Source organism: Bufo gargarizans, chromosome 1 (assembly GCF_014858855.1).
Source record: "Bufo gargarizans isolate SCDJY-AF-19 chromosome 1, ASM1485885v1, whole genome shotgun sequence".
Taxonomy (NCBI): domain Eukaryota; kingdom Metazoa; phylum Chordata; class Amphibia; order Anura; family Bufonidae; genus Bufo; species Bufo gargarizans.
In genome coordinates, this window is record NC_058080.1 from 50124489 (window position 1) to 50148015 (window position 23527).

Sequence of the window (23527 nt, forward strand, 5' to 3'; positions counted from 1 at the left end):
CACAACCCTCCATTGGGACCCCCTACCACTCCCCACAAAGAAGGTCCCACAACCCTCCATTGGGACCCCCTACCACTCTCCACAATGAAGGCCCTACAACCCTCCATTGGGACCCCCTACCACTCACCACAATGAAGGTTCCACAACCCTCCATTGGGACCCCCTACCACTCACCACAATGAAGGTTCCACAACCCTCCATTGAATGCTCTTCTCCTTCAGTTAATAATTTTGGGATTTTGAGAATTTCTATTGAGTTCAGTAGAATAATGATGTTGTCAAGGATTTGCTGAATTCTTCCATAAACAGCACCACACCTGTTCCCTGGTCGTGTGTGGCATTGCAGCTCAGCTCTTTTGAAGTAACTACAAATGACATGCAATACCACGCACAACCGGTGAACCATTATGGCACATGTTTTCTTAACCCCATTAATTGGCAAGTGCTGAGAAATGTGTTGGAGCTAATTACGTGAAGGATAATAATCGCTAGTGATAATTTGCATATCCTATCTAATAGTATGGGACTCCAGGGTACAGAAGAAGCGGAGACTTCTACTGACTAAACTCCATTATCAATTTATATTTAAATCTGGAGATCCTGCATGATGAATCGGAGCGGATCTGCTGACGAGTGGCATCCTCCTATCTGCACAGGAATGCTCTGAACCCGCAGTTATGAAAGCTTTTCCATCATCTCCAGTGATGAGCACTCCGCGTTCTGCTAAAACCTGCAGAATAGCAGTCTTTGAAGATGGGGAATATCCATGGAGATTTATGAAACTCATCTCATTATGTGAACTGTCTCGGTCCCTAGATGCGGATGGGGAAGCAGCACCTTGGTTTTTAGGTGATAGTTTTGGCTCTTCAGCGCATCATTTCATGGATAGTCTTCATTACCGGCTCCGTCTGAGCTCTAATGAGTTAAGTTAGAGAAGATTAAAACCTTATCTACAATAGATGCCACATTTATGGCCCCAGGCAACTTTTTCTGGCACAAAAGGCAAATTTGTCAAGTTTTAGTTTATATCCACTCTATTCTTCTGCTGCGTACTATTAAGTGGTTTAGTAGTTATGCCTCATTTGCCAGCATGCATACTCTATGTAGACATTCCCTGTTTCACTCATTCTTGGGTGGCCTCCTGGCGCACTTGCCCTTGTGTTTGGTGCTCACCCCCGTCCGTCTCGCTCTCTTGGGTGCTCACCCCCGTCCGTCTCGCTCTCTTGGGTGCTCACCCCCGTCCGTCTCGCTCTCTTGGGTGCTCACCCCCGTCCGTCTCGCTCTCTTGGGTGCTCACCCCCGTCCGTCTCGCTCTCTTGGGTGCTCACCCCCCCGTCCGGCTCGCTCTCTTGGGTGCTCACCCCCCCGTCCGGCTCGCTCTCTTGGGTGCTCACCCCCCCCGTCCGGCTCGCTCTCTTGGGTGCTCACCCCCCCGTCCGGCTCGCTCTCTTGGGTGCTCACCCCCCCGTCCGGCTCGCTCTCTTGGGTGCTCACCCCCCCGTTCGGCTCGCTCTCTTGGGTGCTCACCCCCCCGTTCGGCTCGCTCTCTTGGGTGCTCACCCCCCCGTTCGGCTCGCTCTCTTGGGTGCTCACCCCTATCCCGTTCTCTCTTATGGGTGCTCACCCCCATCTCGCTCGCTCACACTCCACAGTCCTATCTCCTGGCGGCCATCAGTAACCACTTTTCCTGCCAGGTTTCCTGCTAAGACAAGACCTGACTAAGGGTGAAGCATAGGGCACACAAATGCCTAGGCGAGCGGTGCCAGGCTGGTTGTGTTCTGCTCAGTTGCAAAAGAATGACAATTTCTTTTTCTGTAATTGAGAAGATAAATTATTTGCTTCGTCATGCTTTGTTACATCTGAATAAAGCCCATTATTTCCATGCGGGGCACATAAGGGTATGGGAGGGATGTATTTGCCGTGGGTTTGTGCGAAAAGTTGAAAGCTCCATTGATATTATAAAAATAGAAAATGTAATGTCCTAATTTATGCCATTTATAGCACCGCAAATTGTTTAAAGGGAACCGTCCATCACTTCTGATATTAGCACTACATATACAGTAATTATTACTAGGCTACAACCTAAAAACCTCAAATAGACTGGTAAATCTGTAGCCCATATAGGCAAGAATATTATAACTACTCTAATACTGCCTCCTATGTACAAGGATATAACTACTCTAATACTGCCTCCTATGTACAAGAATGTAACTACTATAATACTGCCTCCTATGTACAAGAATGTAACTACTATAATACTGCTCCTATGTACAAGAATATAACTACTATAATACTGCCTCCTATGTACAAGAATATAACTACTATAATACTGCCTCCTATGTACAAGAATATAACTACTATAATACTGCCTCCTATGTACAAGAATATAACTACTATAATACTGCTCCTATGTACAAGAATATAACTACTATAATACTGCCTCCTATGTACAAGAATATAACTACTATAATACTGCCTCCTATGTACAAGAATATAACTACTATAATACTGCTCTTATGTACAAGAATAGAACTACTATAATACTGCTCCTATGTACAAGAATAGAACTACTATAATACTGCTCCTATGTACAAGAATAGAACTACTATAATACTGCCTCCTATGTACAAGAATAGAACTACTATACTACTGCCTCCTATGTACAAGAATATAACTACTATAATACTGCTCTTATGTACAAGAATAGAACTACTATAATACTGCTCCTATGTACAAGAATAGAACTACTATAATACTGCTCCTATGTACAAGAATATAACTACTATAATACTGCCTCCTATGTACAAGAATAGAACTACTATAATACTGCCTCCTATGTACAAGAATATAACTACTATAATACTGCTCCTATGTACAAGAATATAACTACTATAATACTGCCTCCTATGTACAAGAATAGAACTACTATAATACTGCCTCCTATGTACAAGAATATAACTACTATAATACTGCCTCCTATGTACAAGAATATAACTACTATAATACTGCTCCTATGTACAAGAATATAACTACTATAATACTGCCTCCTATGTACAAGAATATAACTACTATAATAATAATCTTTATTTAGTGCCAACATATTCCGCAGCGCTTTACCGTTCAGGGGTTAATGTACAAACAGTCATAAATAACATAGCAACAGACATGTCAATAATTACAACAAGAGGAATGAGGAGATTGGGTTGACACAAAAGGTAAAAGTGCTTGTTTTGTACAATGGTCCAGTCATTTTGGGAAAATAGGGGAGGAGATATAAAGCTGCATAAGCCGGCCAGCAGCCCATATCTGTAGTGCTTATGGGTGTGGTGGAGAGTTGGGTGGAGGATCAGGTTCAGGAAATGATAGAGGGTCTATATATGGAGAGGGGTTAGATCAGGGGATGTGATAGGCCACCCTAAAAATGTGTTTTTTAGGGAGCACTTAAAACTGCGTAGAGAAACGGTTCAGCTCAGGAGGAGTCTTGGAGCCGGGAGTTAGAGGTTTGGATTATGGTGGAAGTAAGTCGTAAGTCATTGGCTGGACAGAGAGCACGTTTAGGATGGTAGAGGGTGCAGCACTGTGGAGACAACGGGAAGGGTGGTAGACAAAGATGAGGGACGAGATGTAGGGGCGTACAGCACTGTGGAGAGCACAGGAAGGGTGGTAGATAGAGATGAGGGAGTAGATGTAGAGTGTGCAACACTGTGAAGAGCACGGGAAGGGTGGTAGACAGAGATGAGGGAGGAGATGTAGGGGGTGCAGCACTGTGGAGAGTGGGAAAGGTGGTAGATAGAGATGAGGGAGGAGATGTAGGGGGGTACAGCACTGTGTAGACCACAGGAAGGGTGGTAGACAAAGATGAGGGAAGAGATGTAGGGGGGTGCAGCACTGTGGAGAGCACAGGAAGGGTGATAGATGAAGGAGGAGATGTATGGGGGTACAACACTGTGGAAAGCTTGGGAAGTGTGGTAGATAGAGATGAGGGAGGAGATGTAGGGGGTGCAGCACTGTGGAGAGCACGGGAAGGGTGGTAGACAGAGATGAGGGAGGAGATGTAGGGGGTGCAGCACTGTGGAGAGTGGGAAAGGTGGTAGACAGAGATGAGGGAAGAGATGTAGGGGGGTGCAGCACTGTGGAGAGCACAGGAAGGGTGGTAGATGAAGGAGGAGATGTATGGGGGTACAACACTGTGGAAAGCTTGGGAAGTGTGGTAGATAGAGATGAGGGAGGAGATGTAGGGGGTGCAGCACTGTGGAGAGCATGGGAAGGGTGGTAGATAGAGATGAGGGAGTAGATGTAGAGGGGTGCAGCACTGTGGAGAGCATGGGAACGGTGGTAGATAGATGAGGGAAGAAATGTAGGGGTGCAGCACTGTGGAGAGCACGGGAAGGGTGGTAGATAGATGAGGGAAGAAATGTAGGGGTGCAGCACTGTGGAGAGCACGGGAAGGGTGGTAGATAGATGAGGGAAGACATGTGGGGGTGCAGCACATTGGAGAGCCTTGTGGGTGAGGACAAGCAGTTTAAATTGGCTTCTATACTGTATGGGCAGCCAGTGCAATGACTGGCACAGACTGGAGGCATCGGAGTAGCTGTTGGGCAGATAGGTGACCCTGGCTGCTGCATTAAGAATAGATTGGAGAAGGGAAAGTCTGGTGAGGGGGAGGCCAATTAATAGTGAGTTACAGTACTCGAGGCAGGAATCGATCAGGGTGACAATGAGAGTTTTTATTGTTTCCATAGTGAGAAAGGGGCGGATTCAAGAGATGTTTTTGAGGTGCAGGCTACATGAGCGGGTGAGAGGCTGAATGTAGGAGGTGAAGGAAAGATCCGCGTTAAACGTCACCCCAATACAGCGGGCATGTTGCCTAGGAGAGATGATGGTGTCTCATACTGAGAGGGAGATATCAGGTTTGGGTAGGTTAGTAGATGGAGAGAACACAAGAAGTTCAGTTTTTGAAAGATTCAGTTTCAGATATTTGCATCGAGGATTTTAAGGGATTAATCGTTACAGCCCTACTTGAAAGCAAATCTGCTGATGTTCTGTCCGATTGGGGAAGTGTAGAGAGAGAAGAGGGCCTAGGACTGAACCCTGAGGAACCCCAACAAAGCGAGAGGGAGAGGAGAAGAAATGGAGCCAGCGAATGATACACTGAAAGAGCGTCCAGAGATATAGGTAGAAAACCATTAGAGGGCAGTGTCCTTTAGGCTGATTGATTGATTGGAGCATGGTGAGTAGGAGATGGTAGTCTACAGTGTCAAAATCTGCAGAGAGGTCAAGGAGAATGAGCAGAGAGTAGTCACCGTTGCATTTTGGTGTCAGGAGGTTATTATACTGCTCCTATGTACAAGAATATAACTACTGCAATACTTCTTCTATTCCGGCTGTTTTCATCCCCTCCCTCTTTTCGCATTCTCTGTACAGACCGCTGTGAGGAGAGGTGAACGGCTCAGAACTCTTCATATGTGCTGCTCTCTGTAATTATAATCAAGCTCAGAAGAAAATTAATCTCCTGGCTTAATGATATTTTAAGTAACTTTCTACACCTTATACCATTTAAGTCTATTGAACTGGAGGGAGCTATTTTTTTCCCTTTTTTTCTTTTTTTTTTGGTTAATCCATATGGAAATCAAAAGTTAATGTGTATTGTAAGTTTATTGATAGTGTCATAAATGTAGACAGTTTGTGACTAGATGAGATGAGCAGACCCAGCACTAAATCTATTGCAGTTGTGCATGCTGTGTGAAGAACTTGCTGAAGGTTAGAACTTTTTCCGTACCACCTCTTGGCTGGCTTACGTTGCGTCTTTACAGTGTCTAAAAGACATTATAAATTTGGAGCATGGCACGTATGATGGTGTTTTTGAAGCCATCTGAGCCATTACATTTTATTTATTTTTTTCAGGTAGATATTTATTTTTTTAAATGGTATGAAAGGGCTAAAATAACAAGAACCTAGCCTTGATGTGACTGTACACGTTAGATAAATGTTGGTCAAGCCGACCCAGTAGCTAATTTTTGTTGGGGTCTACCAATTCGGCCTCAGCTGCAAATATCGTGGAGCAAGAAGGATTGGGTAGATGGATTTCAATGTGCCCAGTCCTTAGTTGCTCCAGAATGGTAGAGTTGGCCAATTCTACATTATTGTGTAATTGAGGACATCTGAATACCTTTTTGTTTGTTTAGTTTAGAATACCCTTTAAGGACCTGTATGGAGGCCCTTGATTACCATCAGCTCCATACCGGAGCCGTCTGCTTGTGCCATGGTTTTCATGGATCATTGCTAGGAGAGCTTAGCAGTGTCTGTGGAACACGTATGACACACGGACCAAACATGGATCCTTCATGGACATTTTCACTGACTTTTTGACACGGATGTCATCACAAGCACAGACAAGTGAAAAAGACCTAAGACAACATTTATTGGAACAGGCCCAATTTTTTTTTCCTATCACAGGGATTCTGACAAAAACATCCAAGTGCTCAGTATGATTTTGGATAGTGAAGTACAATAGAACTCCATAGACTTCTCGAAGGTTCTTTAGAGCTGCAGTATTTTTGGTGTAGAATGCATGAAATCCCTACAAGCCAACCTTGAGACCCATCCGGAAAACCCTTAGTAGTGCAGGTCTCTTCCAATAAGTGATATCATCTTTGATGTTATCAAAAACACTTGATGTTCTACTAACTACAATGCTCGTATCGTCACCACCTCACTGGGGACAGGCAACTACTCTGATCAGATATTATCACACAATGTACTTCCGATAATAGTACTCGTAGTAGAATGGACTTTTTGTTCCTTTCGGGTGGTGTTTTCCTTCGACTTCTGGACTTGGGTGATTTTTAGACAAGTCACTTGACGGCAGCAATTGGGTACACTTCTCTAATTGAGGATTTCTCAGCAAATAATTAGACATGGTAGCCTCTTTGATGTTGGGTACACTACAGGGAACTGGTCACGAACACTCAGTGTAGTTTGCCAATCCAACCGTGAGCTCTGAAATGAGATGCTTTCATTAGCAGTGAGCGTGGTCCTAGCTCCTATCTACATTGTACATTTTTATATTATTTTTCTTAGTTTTGAGCTTCTTAAGACGTTGACCAGTTAAATAGATTGTTTTCTTTACCTCACCAACCTGAAATTGGTGACCTATCCTAAGGATGGGTCATGAGTACAGTCCTGGAAAACCCCTTTAATGAAAGAAGCTGTATCAGAAGTTTGATTCTTTTTAGTGATCTGAAAGGGATTGTCTCACCTCAGACATTGGAGGCATATCACTAGGATGTGCCCCCAATGTCTGATGGGTGCAGGCCCCACCTCTGGGACCCACACCTATGTTTAGAACGGAGCCCGCAAAGTGAAGGAGGACGCTTCTGACTCGGCTATTTCCGTCAGCCCCGTAGAAGTGAATGGAGCGGTGGCTGCGCTTGCACGGTGCGCTACCCATTATATTCAGTGGGACTACCGAAAATAGCTGCGTGCACTTGGCTGTTTTTGGCACTCCTATAGAAATGAATGAAGGGCGCCCACGCATGCACGGTGCACCCTCCTTTTACTTTGCAGGCTCGGTTCTAAAAATAAATGCAGGTCCCAGAGGTGAGACCTGCACCCATCAAACATTGGGGGCACATCCTAGTGATATGCCCCCAATGTCTGAGGTGAGACAACCCCTTTAACTATTTATATGGCCCCAGTATCATAGAAAATCAAGCCCATGCTACCTATTATTGGGCAATTATCCTTCAGTAGGAGTCCCCTAGGGTATATGTCTCCGGCTGCGTCAGTAAGTCTTAGAATGCAATTAACCATACCCTTTGAGGACACAGGAGCTTTAAGTCTTACTGATTTATAAAACTATTTCTATAATAAAACATGCAACTAATTAAAGCTGCGGGGCGGCTGACGACATTCAGAAGGCGATACAGAATAATAGCCTATGAGATGATCAGCTGGGAACGTTCCATAAGCTGTCATTGCGAATAATAGATTCATCTCTGCGTGTTGTAAATGCCATGGATCACGTGGCCTCTTGCCGAGATCATGAACTGGAAGTTTGAGTTGTGTGTCAAGTGAAAAGGCGTAACTTCCAAGTAACTCATCTACATGTGTAATCTGACATAGGCAGAGGGTGAATTTCAGAGGGAGCTTTCTGGGATTGGAGAAATTCCAGACTTAGTGTGCACATCAGTGTGATTCATATTTGTGGTTATATGTGTGTGTGTGTCATTGTAAAGAATCTTTAGGACCATATTATGAGTTGACATCGTTGCATAGTCTTTGTTACTAACCTTGCCTGGCTTCGGAAAGTGACTAGGCAACTGGACTCTTCTTCCTCTGCTCTTGTCTTCTGCTGTGACCCTGCTAGTTTGGGACACAGCTTTCTTAATTTTCTTCCACAAGGACATTGGTTTGCCATGTCACATGAAGAGGACGTCAGACTTGATGGCCTTTTTAAAGGGCAATTATCCTGGCATGTCTTGCCTATTTGTTTTGGTTCTTACTCTGTCCTAGCTCATTTGTTCCTTGTGCTATGGTTGTGACTCCTGATTGACTCTGCCTTTTTCTGTTTGCATCCTGACTGCCCTCCTAGTGACGACTTTGGTTCAGCGCTATCACCACCAATCCATGACTATTCTGTGGATCATGATCTGGGTATATTTCTGCAGCAAAGTCCACCTCTCCGTGTGGGATTAAGGGTGAAGACCAGGGCATCCCTTAGACTCTGGTCCCCAGTCTAGCCAACACCAAATGGATTGTGAATTCACATCTCCAGCACGTAATGATAATACTTTGCTGCTCCATGATAATTACTTGGCTTCTCTCACTTAGGGCCACCTTGACAATGGGCAACTGTTACATGGATACCTTTAGATGAAACATCTAAAGGACATCGAGAGCTCATACATTGGCGTTTGTAAGCTCACTTGTTTGAAGAATCATTGAACAAGTCTATGCAGTCTTGGTGCTTCTCAAGAAGCTCCAAAATATCTGGTGTGGCTTATGTGTATATAGTATGCTTATTATAGTGACGTTTGACCTTTGCAACTAGATGTCTCCTATCAAGTGGTACAGTGTGGGTATCCATGACTCTCGTGATCTGGCTGACTTTGGAAAGATCAGACAACAATGTCCGTATCTTTGGGCACCATACATGCACCAAGTTGAGCCAATAAGAGGACTGAGATGTGATACTTAGTGGAAAGACTTGTTAGGTGGCAAGTTGTGTGTGAAGGTGGTACAAGAGAATTTAGTGGTATTTTGTGATGTAGCCAGTTCTTTTTTCAACTCTATTAGAGAGTTGGGATTGGTCAAGAGGGTTGGTCCACCAGGCAGGATAATCAGAATGGAAGCAACATCATACAGTGTGGAGTGTTTTGGAGGACTCAATATGTTCATGCTTAACACGACCAGTCTATGGATTTCAGTAGGAATGGTGTAATACTTCCTTTCTCCTGCAGTGGCACTGCAGGAAAATATAACATTTGCTACCAGATTCTCACACAGCTGATCGCTAGTGGTCAGAGCAGTAGACCATTTAGTTTTCTGTTGGGAACCCATCTGACAAGACATTATTGAACCAAAGATATAGTTGGCTAAAAGAAGCTTCATCAGGTCATGACTTTTGCCGTAAATTGCATGCTTTATCTATACCTGTTGATTCTCGTAGCTAATTGAGACATGTTTTTACATTTGCAAGCTAGCCATGCATCTCTCTCACCTTTCTAGATGTTACCTGGTTATTATATGATTGATGACCCTACTCATACCTGTGACCTTAGCCTCCAGTGGTTCTGGTGTGGTGGAGAGATCGAGCAGACGTACAGAGCCTGTCAGGGTCTTGGTGCACACGAGTGAATATCCTCTGACTACATCTCCCTAATTAAACGCCTGCGGGACTTCATGTGTTTCCAGCTTGGAAGCATCCGCGGAATGCATGTTTTGTTTTGTTTTGGGGGGCACAGTCTCTGATCAGTAATCCTGGAATAAATGTCTGCTGGTGGCTTTATTACAAGCCTTCAAGCATATGAATTTAATAAATCTACCTCAGCACAAGGTCCGCTCTCGCAGGAATGCAGCCAGCTTCTACAGAAGATTTGCCGTTTCTTCCAAAGGTAGTTGTTCGGGCCGCATCTCGCCTGTGTTTTCTGGAGATTTGCTTCTGGAGAATAAATGGCTGGTCAGAGATGATCTCTTTTTATTTTTATTTTTTTAATTTGCTTCGGTATTAAAAGGGAAAACACAAAAAAATTAAGACCCATCCCAACCGTTGTTGTGCCCCTGGCTGACGACCAATATGATGGACGGTCACATTTGATTTACTAGTTTGGTTACTATCCATGGGCCTCAGTTTATGTCTAGTTTAGGGTGGGTGATTTTTTTTCTAAAATATAAGATTTGTTGAGTCAGAGAACTAGCCATTAGCTGAGAGTTGCCTTCCTTTTGGTTTCTCATTTTTAGCTTTGTGCCTGGGTTTTGACTGATGTTTGGGATTTGAGTTCTCGTTTCTATTCATAGGACATCTTATTCTATACTGTCCCATACAGGGTTATTCAGAAAGGATGGTGCAAAAGTAAAAGCCTGTAGTTGAAGGAATTTGATATCGATGGCCGTGGTCTGTTGTGACAGTACAGCAAAATTGTTAGAGCAAGTTTAGTAAATGTGCTCTGCATAGACACTTCATTTTGCGTTGGGTGAAGCCATATGAAACCATTGCCTGTTTGATATGGGAAAAGTCCAGGCCGTCCGAAGACTTTGGATTAGACAGTGAACAGGATTCAAGCCGAGTACGAGCCTTGCCCTAGAAAGTCAACCAGGCTGACTAGTATGGAACTCCATGCGCCATAAAGCCTGGTATGGTGGATAAGCCATACAAGTTACAAATTCTTCCAGGGCTATGTCATAGCTACTTAGTGAATGTATAATTGTATGTATGTGATGTCATAGCTTAATAGCTTTTGGCATAACCGTGTAGTAAAGAAATATTATGGCAGCGATATCATAGGTTCCCACTAAGTGCATAGATGAGCAGAGATGATGTTATAGCGTCTACTAACATGGACAGATGAGCACTGGTCATGTCATAGCTTCGTACTAAAATGGATAGATTAGCACAGATGATTGGATAGATCAGCACATGTGATGTCATAACTGCCCATGAAATGGAAATATTAGCACAGGTGATGTCATAGCTTCTTACTGAGTGGATAGAGGAGCACAGGTGATGTCATAGCTTCTTACTGAGTGGATAGAGGAGTACAGGTGATGTCATAGCTTCTTACTGAGTGGGTGGAGGCGCACAGGTGATGTCATAGCTTCTTACTGAGTGGGTAGAGGCGCACAGGTGATGTCATAGCTTCTTACTGAGTGGATAGAGGAATACAAGTGATGTCATAGCTTCTTACTGAGTGGTTAGAGGAATACAGGTGATGTCATAGCTTCTTACTGAGTGGTTAGTGGAATACAGGTGATGTCATAGCTTCTTACTGAGTGGATAGAGGAGCACTAGAGGAGCCCAGGTGATGTCATAGCTTCTTACTGAGTGGATAGAGGAGTACAAGTGATGTCATAGCTTCTTACTGAGTGGATAGAGGAGTACAAGTGATGTCATAGCTTCTTACTGAGTGGATAGAGGAGCCCAGGTGATGTCATAGCTTCTTACTGAGTGGATAGAGGAGTACAAGTGATGTCATAGCTTATTACTGAGTGGATAGAGGAGTACAAGTGATGTCATAGCTTCTTACTGAGTGGATAGAGGAGTACAAGTGATGTCATAGCTTCTTACTGAGTGGAAAGAGGAGCCCAGGTGATGTCATAGCTTCTTACTGAGTGGATAGAGGAGTACAGGTGATGTCATAGCTTATTACTGAGTGGATAGAGGAGTACAAGTGATGTCATAGCTTTTACTGAGTGGATAGAGGAGTACAGTGATGTCATAGCTTCTTACTGAGTGGTAGAGGAGTACAAGTGATGTCATAGCTTCTTACTGAGTGGTAGAGGATACAGTAGAGGACATTACAAGTGATGTCATAGCTTCTTACTGAGTGGTTAGAGGAATACAGGTGATGTCATAGCTTCTTACTGAGTGGTTAGTGGAATACAGGTGATGTCATAGCTTCTTACTGAGTGGATAGAGGAGCACAGGTGATGTCATAGCTTCTTACTGAGTGGATAGATGAGTACAGGTGATGTCATAGCTTCTTACTGAGTGGTTAGAGGAATACAGGTGATGTCATAGCTTCTTACTGAGTGGATCGAGGAGTACAGGTGATGTCAGAAGTCTGCACCCTAGTGAATAGAGAGGGATTTGTTGATGATGTCACAGGTTTTTGTAGAGCTTCCTAATGAATGATCAGGACCAGTCCAGCAGTGTTAGTGGAGAATGAATAGGAGCATGTTGAGGACATCCTGGATTTTCTAGTGAAAAAATAGAAACGTGTCAGTGACGTCACAGCTGTTTGGTAAGTTGATGGGCTCCCTTGCCAGTGCTCCCACATGCTACAAACGCTTTCATATTGGAGAAAAATAATTTTCTGAATAAGTGTAGAGAATGAAAGCTTAGCTATGACCCTGGCCATGTAATGACATTTACTGGTGATTTGTAGTTAGAGTTGATATGTATTTCTGCGTTGTTTTCTAGGCCTGTGAGTACTTCTTCTTTCTGCTGTGATGCTATGGCACTGCGTCTGGTTTTGCAGGAGGCCAGTGAAGGGTTATTGTGTATTTATGCCTATAACTCGGTGGATTTGCTTTTTTTGGCTTCCTAACAAGTGGCTTGTGGTGAGGTTGTTGGATGTGAAGAGCACTTTTATGAAATCATGCCCAGTGTTTTTCGGGGCTGGTCATTGGAGTGAGGCACGTGTCAGAACTGGCCAACCTCTCTGTGCACTTGTGTAGTTTATCAATTGAACCCTCAGCTGGTTATGGACTTGAGATCTGATCTGGTGATGAGATGGATGGCAGACAGCTCATAAAACAGTACTTCTGGATGATATCCGTACCGGTGAAGATCTTAAGATACATTGTGGAGGAGGGGGGAATCTTGATTTTATGTCTTAGGGCAGATTTACTAGCCTATAACCAAGGATAACAATTATAAATGTAGCATCTATTGTGAGATACTACTCTTTAGCCTAGTTACATAATTTGCATTCTGGATGTCCTTTTAAAGTTCTATGTTGGATAGGGACTTGGTTGAGTGGGGACTATGGGACACTAATTCCACCCTATTATCACCCCTCTGAAGTATGTATGTATGTATGTATGTATGCATGTTCTCTACCCTCCATAGGGAAAAGACGAGCGCCTGTTGTGTAAAAATTCAGCCATGGTGGTGACTGTAGTATGAATAGAAGGTTGTGTTTGATGGATATTACAATGTCATCTTGTGTTTGTGTGATTAGACCAGGACAGGACAACATACCTGGGAATTTGCCACTGCATTCAAACTATTGCATGGTCATCGAGAGGCAAATAATGGCCCTTTGGCCAATTACATCACTTAAAATGTTAGTGTTGTCTTGTGAAACTTCTGATATGTCCAAAGTTTTGGTTGGTGAAGGTCTAGTCTTGCTAACCCCACCAACCACTAGAACAAAGAGACCAAGGTCCTTGCCTTTAGTGGTGTACGAGCCAAAGACCAGCTCTGAACAATTTGAGAAGTACACGGTTTGTTTGAGCAAATCTGATCCTTCATTTAACAAGCAATGGAACCACTAAACAAAACTCTGATTACGTTGTTTGGCTGAGCACTTCTGACCCGTCATCCCAGACGTCTATGAAACCACTTGTGGTTTCTTCGGAAGAGCTTGGCCAAGCATTCTACCCCTTCACTTGTGATTGGGGTTGTTCAATAGCCTGTAGACAGTCTTTCCGAAAAGGAGCCAATAGGATTGATAAGGGGTTCATAAGTTTTAATGTTGGGAACAAACTTCCCTCTCAGTCCTCTCAATTGAGTATGCATAATTTTTCTCTAGAAGGATTTCGAGCCTTAGTTTTATGACTGTAGAATATAGCAGAGCAGTTGTTAATTCAAGTTAATTGACACCCCAAGGACTAACTCCTATTTGTACTGGTTTTCCTTGTGAAGTGCTTGCTGATGTCGAGAGTCTTGTTCACCTTGGGTCCTACTTTCTGAAGGATCACTGTATAAGAACTTTTTATATTTCCAACATGGGGGAAACAAGATAAGGGCTTGGTGGTCTTTGCTTCTGCCTGTATGTATCTCTCTACAGATCTGAACATTGATTAACCGTGTTCTCCTTCTTTCTGCAGAGAGTCCTCCGGCAGCGATGTCCAGGAATGGATACTTCTTTGAAGAGACTGGTGAGTCTTTGGTCTGTTCTGATATCTATGTATAATAATGAGAGAACTTTGCAAATACTGATCCTTTAATCACACCAAGAGCTGCTTCCACCATAATGCGCTGGTTCTTCAATTTGGAGCAAGTGGGAAAGTTGCAACCAGCCAAGAATTAAGTATTGCATAGCAGCCATTCAGAAGACCTTCCAGTTGTATAATACAAGGATGTCTTGAGCCCACCAGGCTGGACACCGCTCTTACAGGAAGGGACCCTCCCCCATGACACCCATTCGCCCTGTTATGGTGTGTGGTTAGAGGTTTGTCTACATGAACCAAGGCCTTTAGAAGTTTATCCCCCACCACTTGGCCCACAATACTTCACTGTGGCAGAGAGTGCCCTGTACAAACACCGACACAGCAGGAAGATATACTTTTTTCTGTTGATGACCTAGCCTCAGGATTGGTCATTAATATCAAATCGGCGGGGGATTGACTCCCGGTAACCCTGCTGATCAGCTGTTTGAAGAGAAAGCAGTGCTCGGCTCTTCTGCGAGTGTGCCCAGTGTTGGACCCACGCCCACCCGAAGATTAGACATCAATATATAAATCCAAGAAAACCCCACTAAGCTTTAGCGTAAGTGAAAAATAGAATTCTAAATGTAACTTTGGATGGGACTAGAGTAGAAGTCTCTATGGAACTTAAAAGGGTTCTCCAGGATTTACATATTGATATCTATCAGGATCAGCTGTTTGCGGAGGCCATAGCGCATTGCAGTGCATTGTATAGCAGCTATGTTTGGTATTGCTGCTCATCCCTATTCCCTTGAATGTGACCGATGAACGTCGCATCACATGGCCTAGGAATAGGCCTAAGCACTCACGGAGGGCCACGGCCTCTATATACCCTGAAGTCATACCCCCATTGATCGCATATTGATGACCTATCCTGAGTATAGGTCATCAATATGTAACCCCGGAGAACTCCTTCATTTCAGCCATGTTGTGTGACTAGTTTAACCTGCTCCAGAATCAAAAAGACTGGATTTTCCTCCTTGGAGTCTGGGCGACTTTCTGCCCAAGCCAGAAATTTATATGAATAGAGAGTGAATGGAAGGAATTTTTTTATAATTTTTTTTCCCAGTTGACTGAACTAGTTTTAAAGTGTTCCCTAATTGAAGATAACTGCAGTGTCTTTCAGCAAATCCATCATCTAAGTGGAGATCAAAGCCCATGACCGCCTGTCTTGTGAGGTGCATTAAACACGAGAAAATTTAATTTGTGCACCTACCTTAAACGTGTCTCTTCTCAGTGATGTTCCTAGAGAAGTGGAGTGGCTGCACATCGAGGAAAAGCGTAGCTGATTTAGTGATATACTAACATGACCCTGTATAAAGAGAAGGAACCAGTATAGTGCCACCCACAAATGGCACACAGTGCCAGTAGGATTTCCTGGTCCACCCAGCATGCACCGACCAGCCCTGGTGGTGACCACTGAATCTTCTCTGACATATATGGTGGCCTGATTAGTGTTTTTTTAAAGCCACCTCCCAAGGAGCGCCAATTAATTTGTTTGATCATTAATCACTTTTATTTATAGCCTCAAGTTGAGCCCTTTAAAATTTACTTAAACTTGTCTTAATTGCCTTCATTTTGAAACTGCAGAATCCTTGGTGCCATCTCCTGATCCTTCCAGTGTGTGAGAAACCTAAGACAAGTCTGTGTAGTTTAGAGATGCAGTGTAATGTATGGGAGACAGTTTCCACCTTTAGTGACTACTATAGTACATAGAGTGATATGCAATCACATGGTGGTCACCTAGACAGAAAGTCACTTAGTGGGCACCATGGCCTTTTTCTGGGCAAGAGGCATCACAATTGTTGTGTACATGACCAGTCTTATTAAACTAGAACTCCCACAAATATTTATATCCCCTGACCTGTTAGGAAGGTACATGATGTAAACTGTAGTGAAGGTAATCTTCTTACCAGGGACTGTATTTGTGAGTTATAACCTCTCTTCTGATCCTCAGCAGTGTCATGTGGCCTGCCACTCCAACTGACGCAGAACAGGAAGTCAGTTACTACATTCGTATCAGACTGACATTGAGGCTTCCATAGGAATACATAGAGAAACTGACCTCCTGTCCACACATTAGATGCTGTGTTATTTGGAAAGTCTGGGTGTTGGTCACATGACATAGCTGAGGATAAGAAGGGAGGTTATAACTCACAAGTACAGTCATTGGTAAGAAAACTACCTTCACTAAAGTTTACATCATGCACCTTTCTAACACTTCAGAGACTAAACATTTTTGTGGGATTGCTTCTTTAACCACCTAAGGACACTTTCACACTAGCGTTATTCTTTTCCGGCATTGAGTTCCATCCTAGGGGCTCAATACCGGAAAATAACTGATCAGTTTTATCCCCATGCATTCTGAATGGAGAGCAATCCGTTCAGGATGCATCAGGATGTCTTCAGTTCAGTTAAAGCAACAGAGGAGAAATCACTGTTAGAAATCAAGTCATGAATAATCACAGGTAAAACCTGTTTTTACTTTTCACTTTCAGCTGCATTCACAGAATCCAGATTTCTATCAATGATATCTTCCCCTGTACTGAACATACAGGTGAAACTCGAAAAATTTGTATATCGTGCAAAAGTTCATTTATTTCAGTAATGCAAATTAAAAGGAGTTCCATTAAAGGGAATCTGTCACTAGCAATTTAGCAATTTTTTTTTTCATGAATCCATGTTTAATAAAGTACCTTTTTTTTTTTCCATATGTCTTGTTCTTTTTATTGTGAGTCTTGTCATTTCTTAAAAAAAAAACGATTCTTCTGATATGCGAATTAAGCTGTAAGGAGCCCAGAGGGGCGTTATTCTTTCTCCACGGTGCCCACATCCAAAATCCCGCGCAGGCGCAGTGGCGGCAATTGCCTGCGCGATGATAAGACGACTGAGGGCAACAGCTGTTGCCCTCAGTCAACAGCTGTTGCCCTCAGTCGTCTTATCATCGCGCAGGCAATCGCCGGCACTGCACCTGCGCGGGATTTCGGATGCGGGCGAGAGGAGGATCGGGGTGTTTACCGCAGAGCGCGGCGCTGGGGGGGGGGGGTGTTGAGCACTTAGCCGCGCCTCTGGGAGGCGATTTAGCTGAACTTGGAGGCGTTATTAGTTTTCAAACTTAGCCGGGCACGGCACTTCAGTGGGGCATTCCTGGGCACCGATAATGCAACTTAAAATAAGAATATTGTGAAAAGGTTCAATATTCTAGGCTCATAGGGTCGCACTCTAGTCAGCTAATTAATCCATACCCCCTGAGCAAAGGATACCTGAGATTGTGACTTTGGGGTTTTCATAAGCTGTAAGCCATAATCATCCAAATTATTACAAATAAAGGCTTGAAATATCTCGCTTTGCCTGTAATGAGTCTCATATAGTAGTTTCACCTTTTAAATTGCATTACTGAAATAAATGAACTTTGTACAATATTCAAATTTTTCGAGTTTCACCTGTATTGCTGTCATTCTGGAAGCTTCATATCAGCTTTCAGACAAGACCAGTTGCATGTTTCTAGCTGCTACCATTCAGAAGATAGCAGCATCTAAAGCAGCCCTTCCCTCCAGTTAGCTACTTTTCCCACTGCTGGAGCTGGACTGGGGCAGTTCGGGGGTTAAAGTGAATGGGGTTGAGCTATAATTGTACACTACTTTGCTTGATAAGCTGTGTGGAGGAAGCATCGCTCATTGGAGTGTTGTCGCCTCTTCGAGCAGCTAGTCAGTGGGGGTGCCGGTTTTCAAAACCTCACGGATCAGATATTGATGACCTATCCAGCGGCTGTGGCATTGCATGCTGGCCTGGTGGGGCGTCTTTTAAAGAAGATGTTCACTTGGGAAACCCATTGTACACTCCATAAGAGAATCCTGAGCTAATACTGAGGGGGGGGGGGGGGGTTCTGTGTTCATGATCCTCATCTTTTGGCCAGATAGGACTTTGTTTACGAAGACCGTTTTTTGTTAAGTGGTACCTGCCTGGTCCTGTGCCTATTGATATAAATGGGCACTGTGTAATGATTAATTCCCTCTGTGGTGGTGCTGTAGGAAAATTGAACTCTTATATTGCTTTGTTTACCCACAGATTACTGCTGATCTTTGGGGGTTTCAGCAGGAGGACACTTTGTGATCAGGTTATTGTCCAGGAAGCCTTACAAGCAGGGACTGTACAAAGCGGAGAACCCTTTTAAAGAGCAGCAGTCACGCAATAATGGATTTTGTCCTCCCAACTGTGGAGCACCTATTTTCTTTACTGGTCCTGTTTCTAAAATTTGGCCCACCATATTGACGTAGGCAGGGGTGCACCACCAATGAGGCCAGGTGAGGCGGTCGCCTCAGGCAGCACCAGGTAAGGGCAAGAGGGGGGCAGCGGAAGGGTCATGGGTAATGAATGCTTTCACTGTGGCGAAGAGGTGAGGTTAAATTGGCATTGGGGGCGCGCCGTTTCAGTTTTCGTCTCAGGCAGCAGAAAGGCTAGGTGCACCCCTGGACGTCAGTCCTTTTGCTTTCATGCACAAGTCTACTTGCCTGTTAATGGCAACAAAGGAATGGCCTTTGACGTTGGAGATTACCACCGCAGGGAAATGTCTGGTGAGAGCCCTTAGGTATCCACTTGAATTAGGGCGATGTGATGGTTGCTCAGGGGTCGTCATCTGTTCCCCCCCCTTCCTTCCCCCCAAATTCCACCTCAAAGCCAAACGCAAACCTTTCTTAGTCTGTAGTCTGCCCAGTCTGAATACCCTATTGGGTACCTTAGGACTGTCACGTGCTTATATTGTGTGTTGTCCTCTCTGTAACCAGAGCAATCCATAAAGGTGTGTTCAATGGTCCAGTATTGGGGTATAATGGAGTCACTGTCTAAGGGGTTTTCCGAGCCTTCTCCTGTGAGCGCCGCAGCGTTCTCTCAGCTCACAAAGCACAGCGCCGTACATTGTATAGTGTCTTTGTATCGCAGCTTAGCCCCGTTCACTTCTATGGGACTGAGATCCTCCTAGGCCTGGCCTAGGAAAAGCTGAGAGAAGGCCACAGTGCTACTTTGAGAGCCACTACCTTCTGAAACAGCTGTTTTGGTCGGGGTCCCGGGTATCGGACCTCAACCGATTAATACTGGCTACCTATCCTCTGTATAGGTCATTAGTATCTTAAGTCTCAGAAAACCTCTTTAGGAAAGTTGTCTTCTTGAGGAGGAACTTCCATGATAAAGGCTGGAGTCTGACGTGGGAAAATTTGTCATGGTCCGTGGCCGGTGTGGGATCCTACCCTTAGGCAGGCCGAGCATGCACATGTCCTGAATGGGAGGTAAGCCAATGCCAGACAGCCCTCCTCTTATCTTCCACACAACAAAAGAATTGGACGTGTTGAAATCCAACTTCCTGATCCTTATTTCTACTGACAGTCTGGAGGTCCGTTATACACGTTGGATTTTTGGATGGACCCTGTGAAATCGGCATATTTGGCTGATGTAAGATGGCCTGCTGTTGGCTGGAGCAGTTTTGGCTGTGACCCAAAAATTGTGTTTAATTGTCGCTACCAAGCAAATTAATATGCATTGAGATCATCTGATAATCCTGCTGAAGGTGGTGTCATTGGTGTGGCCCATAGCCAATGTATTGTCTGTCTGTTTGGCAGGTATGCCAGTTCTCCAAGTGCCCTTGAAGTCTTACAAGACAGACGTCTCTTGTACATTATGAGTATTTCCCAGTAAATTCTAGCTCCAGTGTCTCGCAGCTCAGGAAGCCTCAGGCTTGGCTTTTAAGACACCGTCTTGATTTGGAGATTATTAAATGGAGTAAAGTGCATTTCCATCAGTAATTGCTGTGTAAGAGTAGTAAGCACTGGGTTGCACGTGGGTGCGGCCACCCTTAAATTTGGATCATGTCCAGCCAAAGACAAAAACTATGACTCCTACTTCACAGTACATCTGTCTCCAGCAGGTGGGGCCTCTCATCGGCACAGGTGATACCTTTATATCTATTATTAGTCTGAGATATTATGCAAAGGCGTCTGTGGTGTCCTAGCCTTATTTATCTGTCAAGTGTGTCTGCTTGTTTTTAAAGGGCCCGTACCGTTTTGGTGGATGGGCACTAATTGATACGTTTTTGTGGAGTGCAGTGGGAAGCACAGTGCAAAAGTCAGTATGAAGTGCGTTCCTGCCCATCTTAGTATAGCTAGACCCATCGATTGTTCATTACCTTCCTCACTTCCCATGACCTCTAGGTTGGGTTGCCTTGTTTGCTGCGTTTGAGGTGTTTATGTAAAGGGGTCCTAACGAGGCTCTCAGCTTCCATACTAAATGGGAAATTGTCAGCCAATGCAAGGATGCCCCTCTCTATTGGTCCAAAGATTTTCTATGGGGTTCAAGACAGGCTATTGTGACGGTCACTCCAGGATCTTTCAGGATTTTGAGGTATGCTCGGGATCAATGTCTTGTTGGAAGGTTCAATAGCACTGTAGATATGACCCTCCACACGCTTAAGGTTTCTAGGGTTAGAGGAAGCAAAGTAGCCCAAGAGTATCTCCAAGCCATACTTTACCGTAAGTAGGGTGTTCTTTTCAATGTATGCTTCATTCTTTCTCCTCCAGACATACTGCTGATCCATGGGCCTGAAAAATTACTCTACAGTTTTGATCCTATTGGAGCAGATTTTTCTTGCGCTTTTGGGTCAGTAGAGGTGAACGTCTTTGGGTTTTGGTATAGAGACCTTCAGTGTTTAGTATGCACTTTACTGTAAAAGCTAAAACCTCAGTGCCTGCTGCCACCAAAACCTTCTGCAGGTCTTTTTTTCAGAGACTCAATGGTCTTTGAGCAGCTGCCTCCTCAGGAATCTGGTGGCATCTGGTGATGGCTTCCTTGTTCTGCCACGTCTAGGTAGTGTAGCTAATGTTCCTTAAGCTTTAAGCTTGTAAACTATGCTCCCAACTATATCTCAAGCAACATTCAGCACCCTTGCTATCCTTCTCTATCCTTTTCTCTGAAGTGTTTGGATCACTCTCTTGACTTGGTTAATGTTTCTAACGTGCCATTAAACATCATAGTCAACAAACCTCTAGCGAGCCCAGCTATTTGACATGTTTTATCTCAAGCACACTTGAAGCAACTAATGAAGCTCTTAACGTGCTTGAGACAACCCCTGATTTGCGAATGTATGCTCTCATGATGAATTCTGTTCAGGGGCTTGAATAATTTTGATTGCAGCTGTAGTCGTAAGCTGCAGTCCATACCATTTGATTCTGATTAAGTGGAATACAACATATTGGGTATAGGGGCAGCATAATAACAGTCCAATCCCTTGTTCATGTGGAGACCAGTGCAGCCTGATGATGCATCGGGTCAATTATTTTTCCCTATTGTCTGATCTGAGCATTTATCTTTACGGAGATGGTGACAGAGGTGGCCATTGGCCTTGCTACTCTGTGATGTATTAATCGGTTGATAGTCCTGTTCATGTTGTGTTTTGGATTTGCAGTCTTGGTGCAGAACGACCCACTCTCTGGTCACATTCATCATAAGACCTCGCCAAGCAGATGGTAGTGAAAGCAAACCCCATATGAGAGGTTTTGCGTTATTAATGGTCCTGACAAGCTGCACGTTTCTGGAGGCATGCTCTCCGCATTACAGCTGTTTGTGTTGTTTGTATTCTCATTCCATAAATTCCTCAATAACTTTTCCTAAGGGCTTCCTCCAGAACAGTCAGGAACACGGTCTTCTTCAGGTGTCAGCGCCGCCACCCTACTTCCTGTATCCAGAGATGACCTAGAGAAAGCACACAGCTAGTCCTGTTATGATCTCGCTTTGTGGTAAACATTACATAACCCAATGCACTCCCCATGGAAGAAATCTCTGCACGAAAAGTGTCCTAGATTGTGTTTCCAAAGACTTGTGCACAGTGCCAGGTGGCAGCACGAGAGATGTAAAGCCACCACTAGTTCACCCAGGAGCAGTTGACGTTCTCTGTAATTATCAACACAACCATGTTGGCAAGTGGCCTAAAGGTTAGATGGATGCCTAGCAATAAGCCTCACCCTCAGAGGACAACCTGTTAAGTTCTTCACATTCCTTTTGAAGTCTGGCAATGGGAATAAACCAGGGCGCTGTACATATTACCACTAATCTGTTATGTAACTTCTTATTTGTGCAACATTAAATTAATTAATTAATTTCTAGGGGTTTTTCGGAAGTCTACAAGCCAGCAGGAACCTGGCTTACATACCAGTACTCTTCCAGAGCATGGGGGGAAACCAGTATATGGACATTATAGAAGGGGGGATCATCCATTCTGGACCCCTCTTTATAGGCTGTTCTCGAAGAATAGTTCTCTCTCTGGCCAGTCCATTTATTACATAGTGGAATGTCTGCCATGTAATACTTCATTTCTCCTGTAGTGGCCACTGCAGAAGAAATGTATGGCTGGCGGCAGCTGATCGCCGTCAGGTCTCTCTAACATTCAGTAAAATAATTCTTGACACTTTGGGGCTAATAATGAGAATAGCTAAAATATTCAATTTTAAGAAAAAAAAAATGTATAGAAAATAGATGTATTTTTCAGAGCAGATTTGCCAGTTCTTTCAAGCATTGAACCTACAGCTGGGAATTCCTCCTACGCTGTGACACTTACCTCCTGAGCACCTTCAAAGTGCTCGTATCTGCCGTTTTCCTCCGTTTGTAGGCCATACTTGGCCCCCATGCCGCGCTGTTTGCACTAATTGCGCCCCACCTGCTCTTTTGATGGCCTCACTCATTAGAGGACGACGCTCTAGTTTGCAAATAAGGGTCTCGTTACTGAATATGATTTAAAATCTCTCTTTAATGACTGCACGCTTCAGATGAGGATCGGAGATCCGTGGCGCTCGCGTAATTTGATTACGGGTTGCGTTAACGAGAATGAAATTGAATAGGAGATAATGGGGATTGTGGAGAAGGGAAAGAAATATAGCCTGCAAGGAGAGGTGGGGGGGGGGGAGAACTGGGACGTGGCAGATTTTCTTGCAGTTTGATAAATATTAATTATTTATAACACATTTATAATTTTATGTTGTAATGTTGTTGTTATTAACTAATTGCTTGGCGCAGCAGCGGAGCGTGTGCGGGAGCATGAAGTGTATGGCAAAGCTGGGAAGACTGCTTCCGTGGACTGACTTGTGAGAAAGTACTTTTTATTTTCATGGCTTATG

At 44.0% G+C, this 23527-nt stretch overlaps 1 protein-coding gene across 2 annotated transcripts in view; it reads left to right on the top strand.

Moving 5' to 3' along the window:
- SLC4A11 (solute carrier family 4 member 11) overlaps positions 1-23527 on the top strand; it is a 132930-nt gene that overhangs the window by 26684 nt on the left and 82719 nt on the right. For both annotated transcript variants that reach the window (XM_044295378.1, XM_044295381.1), the window contains exon 2: positions 14274-14324. In XM_044295378.1, coding sequence (XP_044151313.1) covers positions 14274-14324 — 51 coding nt within the window. The remainder of the gene's footprint in view (positions 1-14273; positions 14325-23527) is intronic.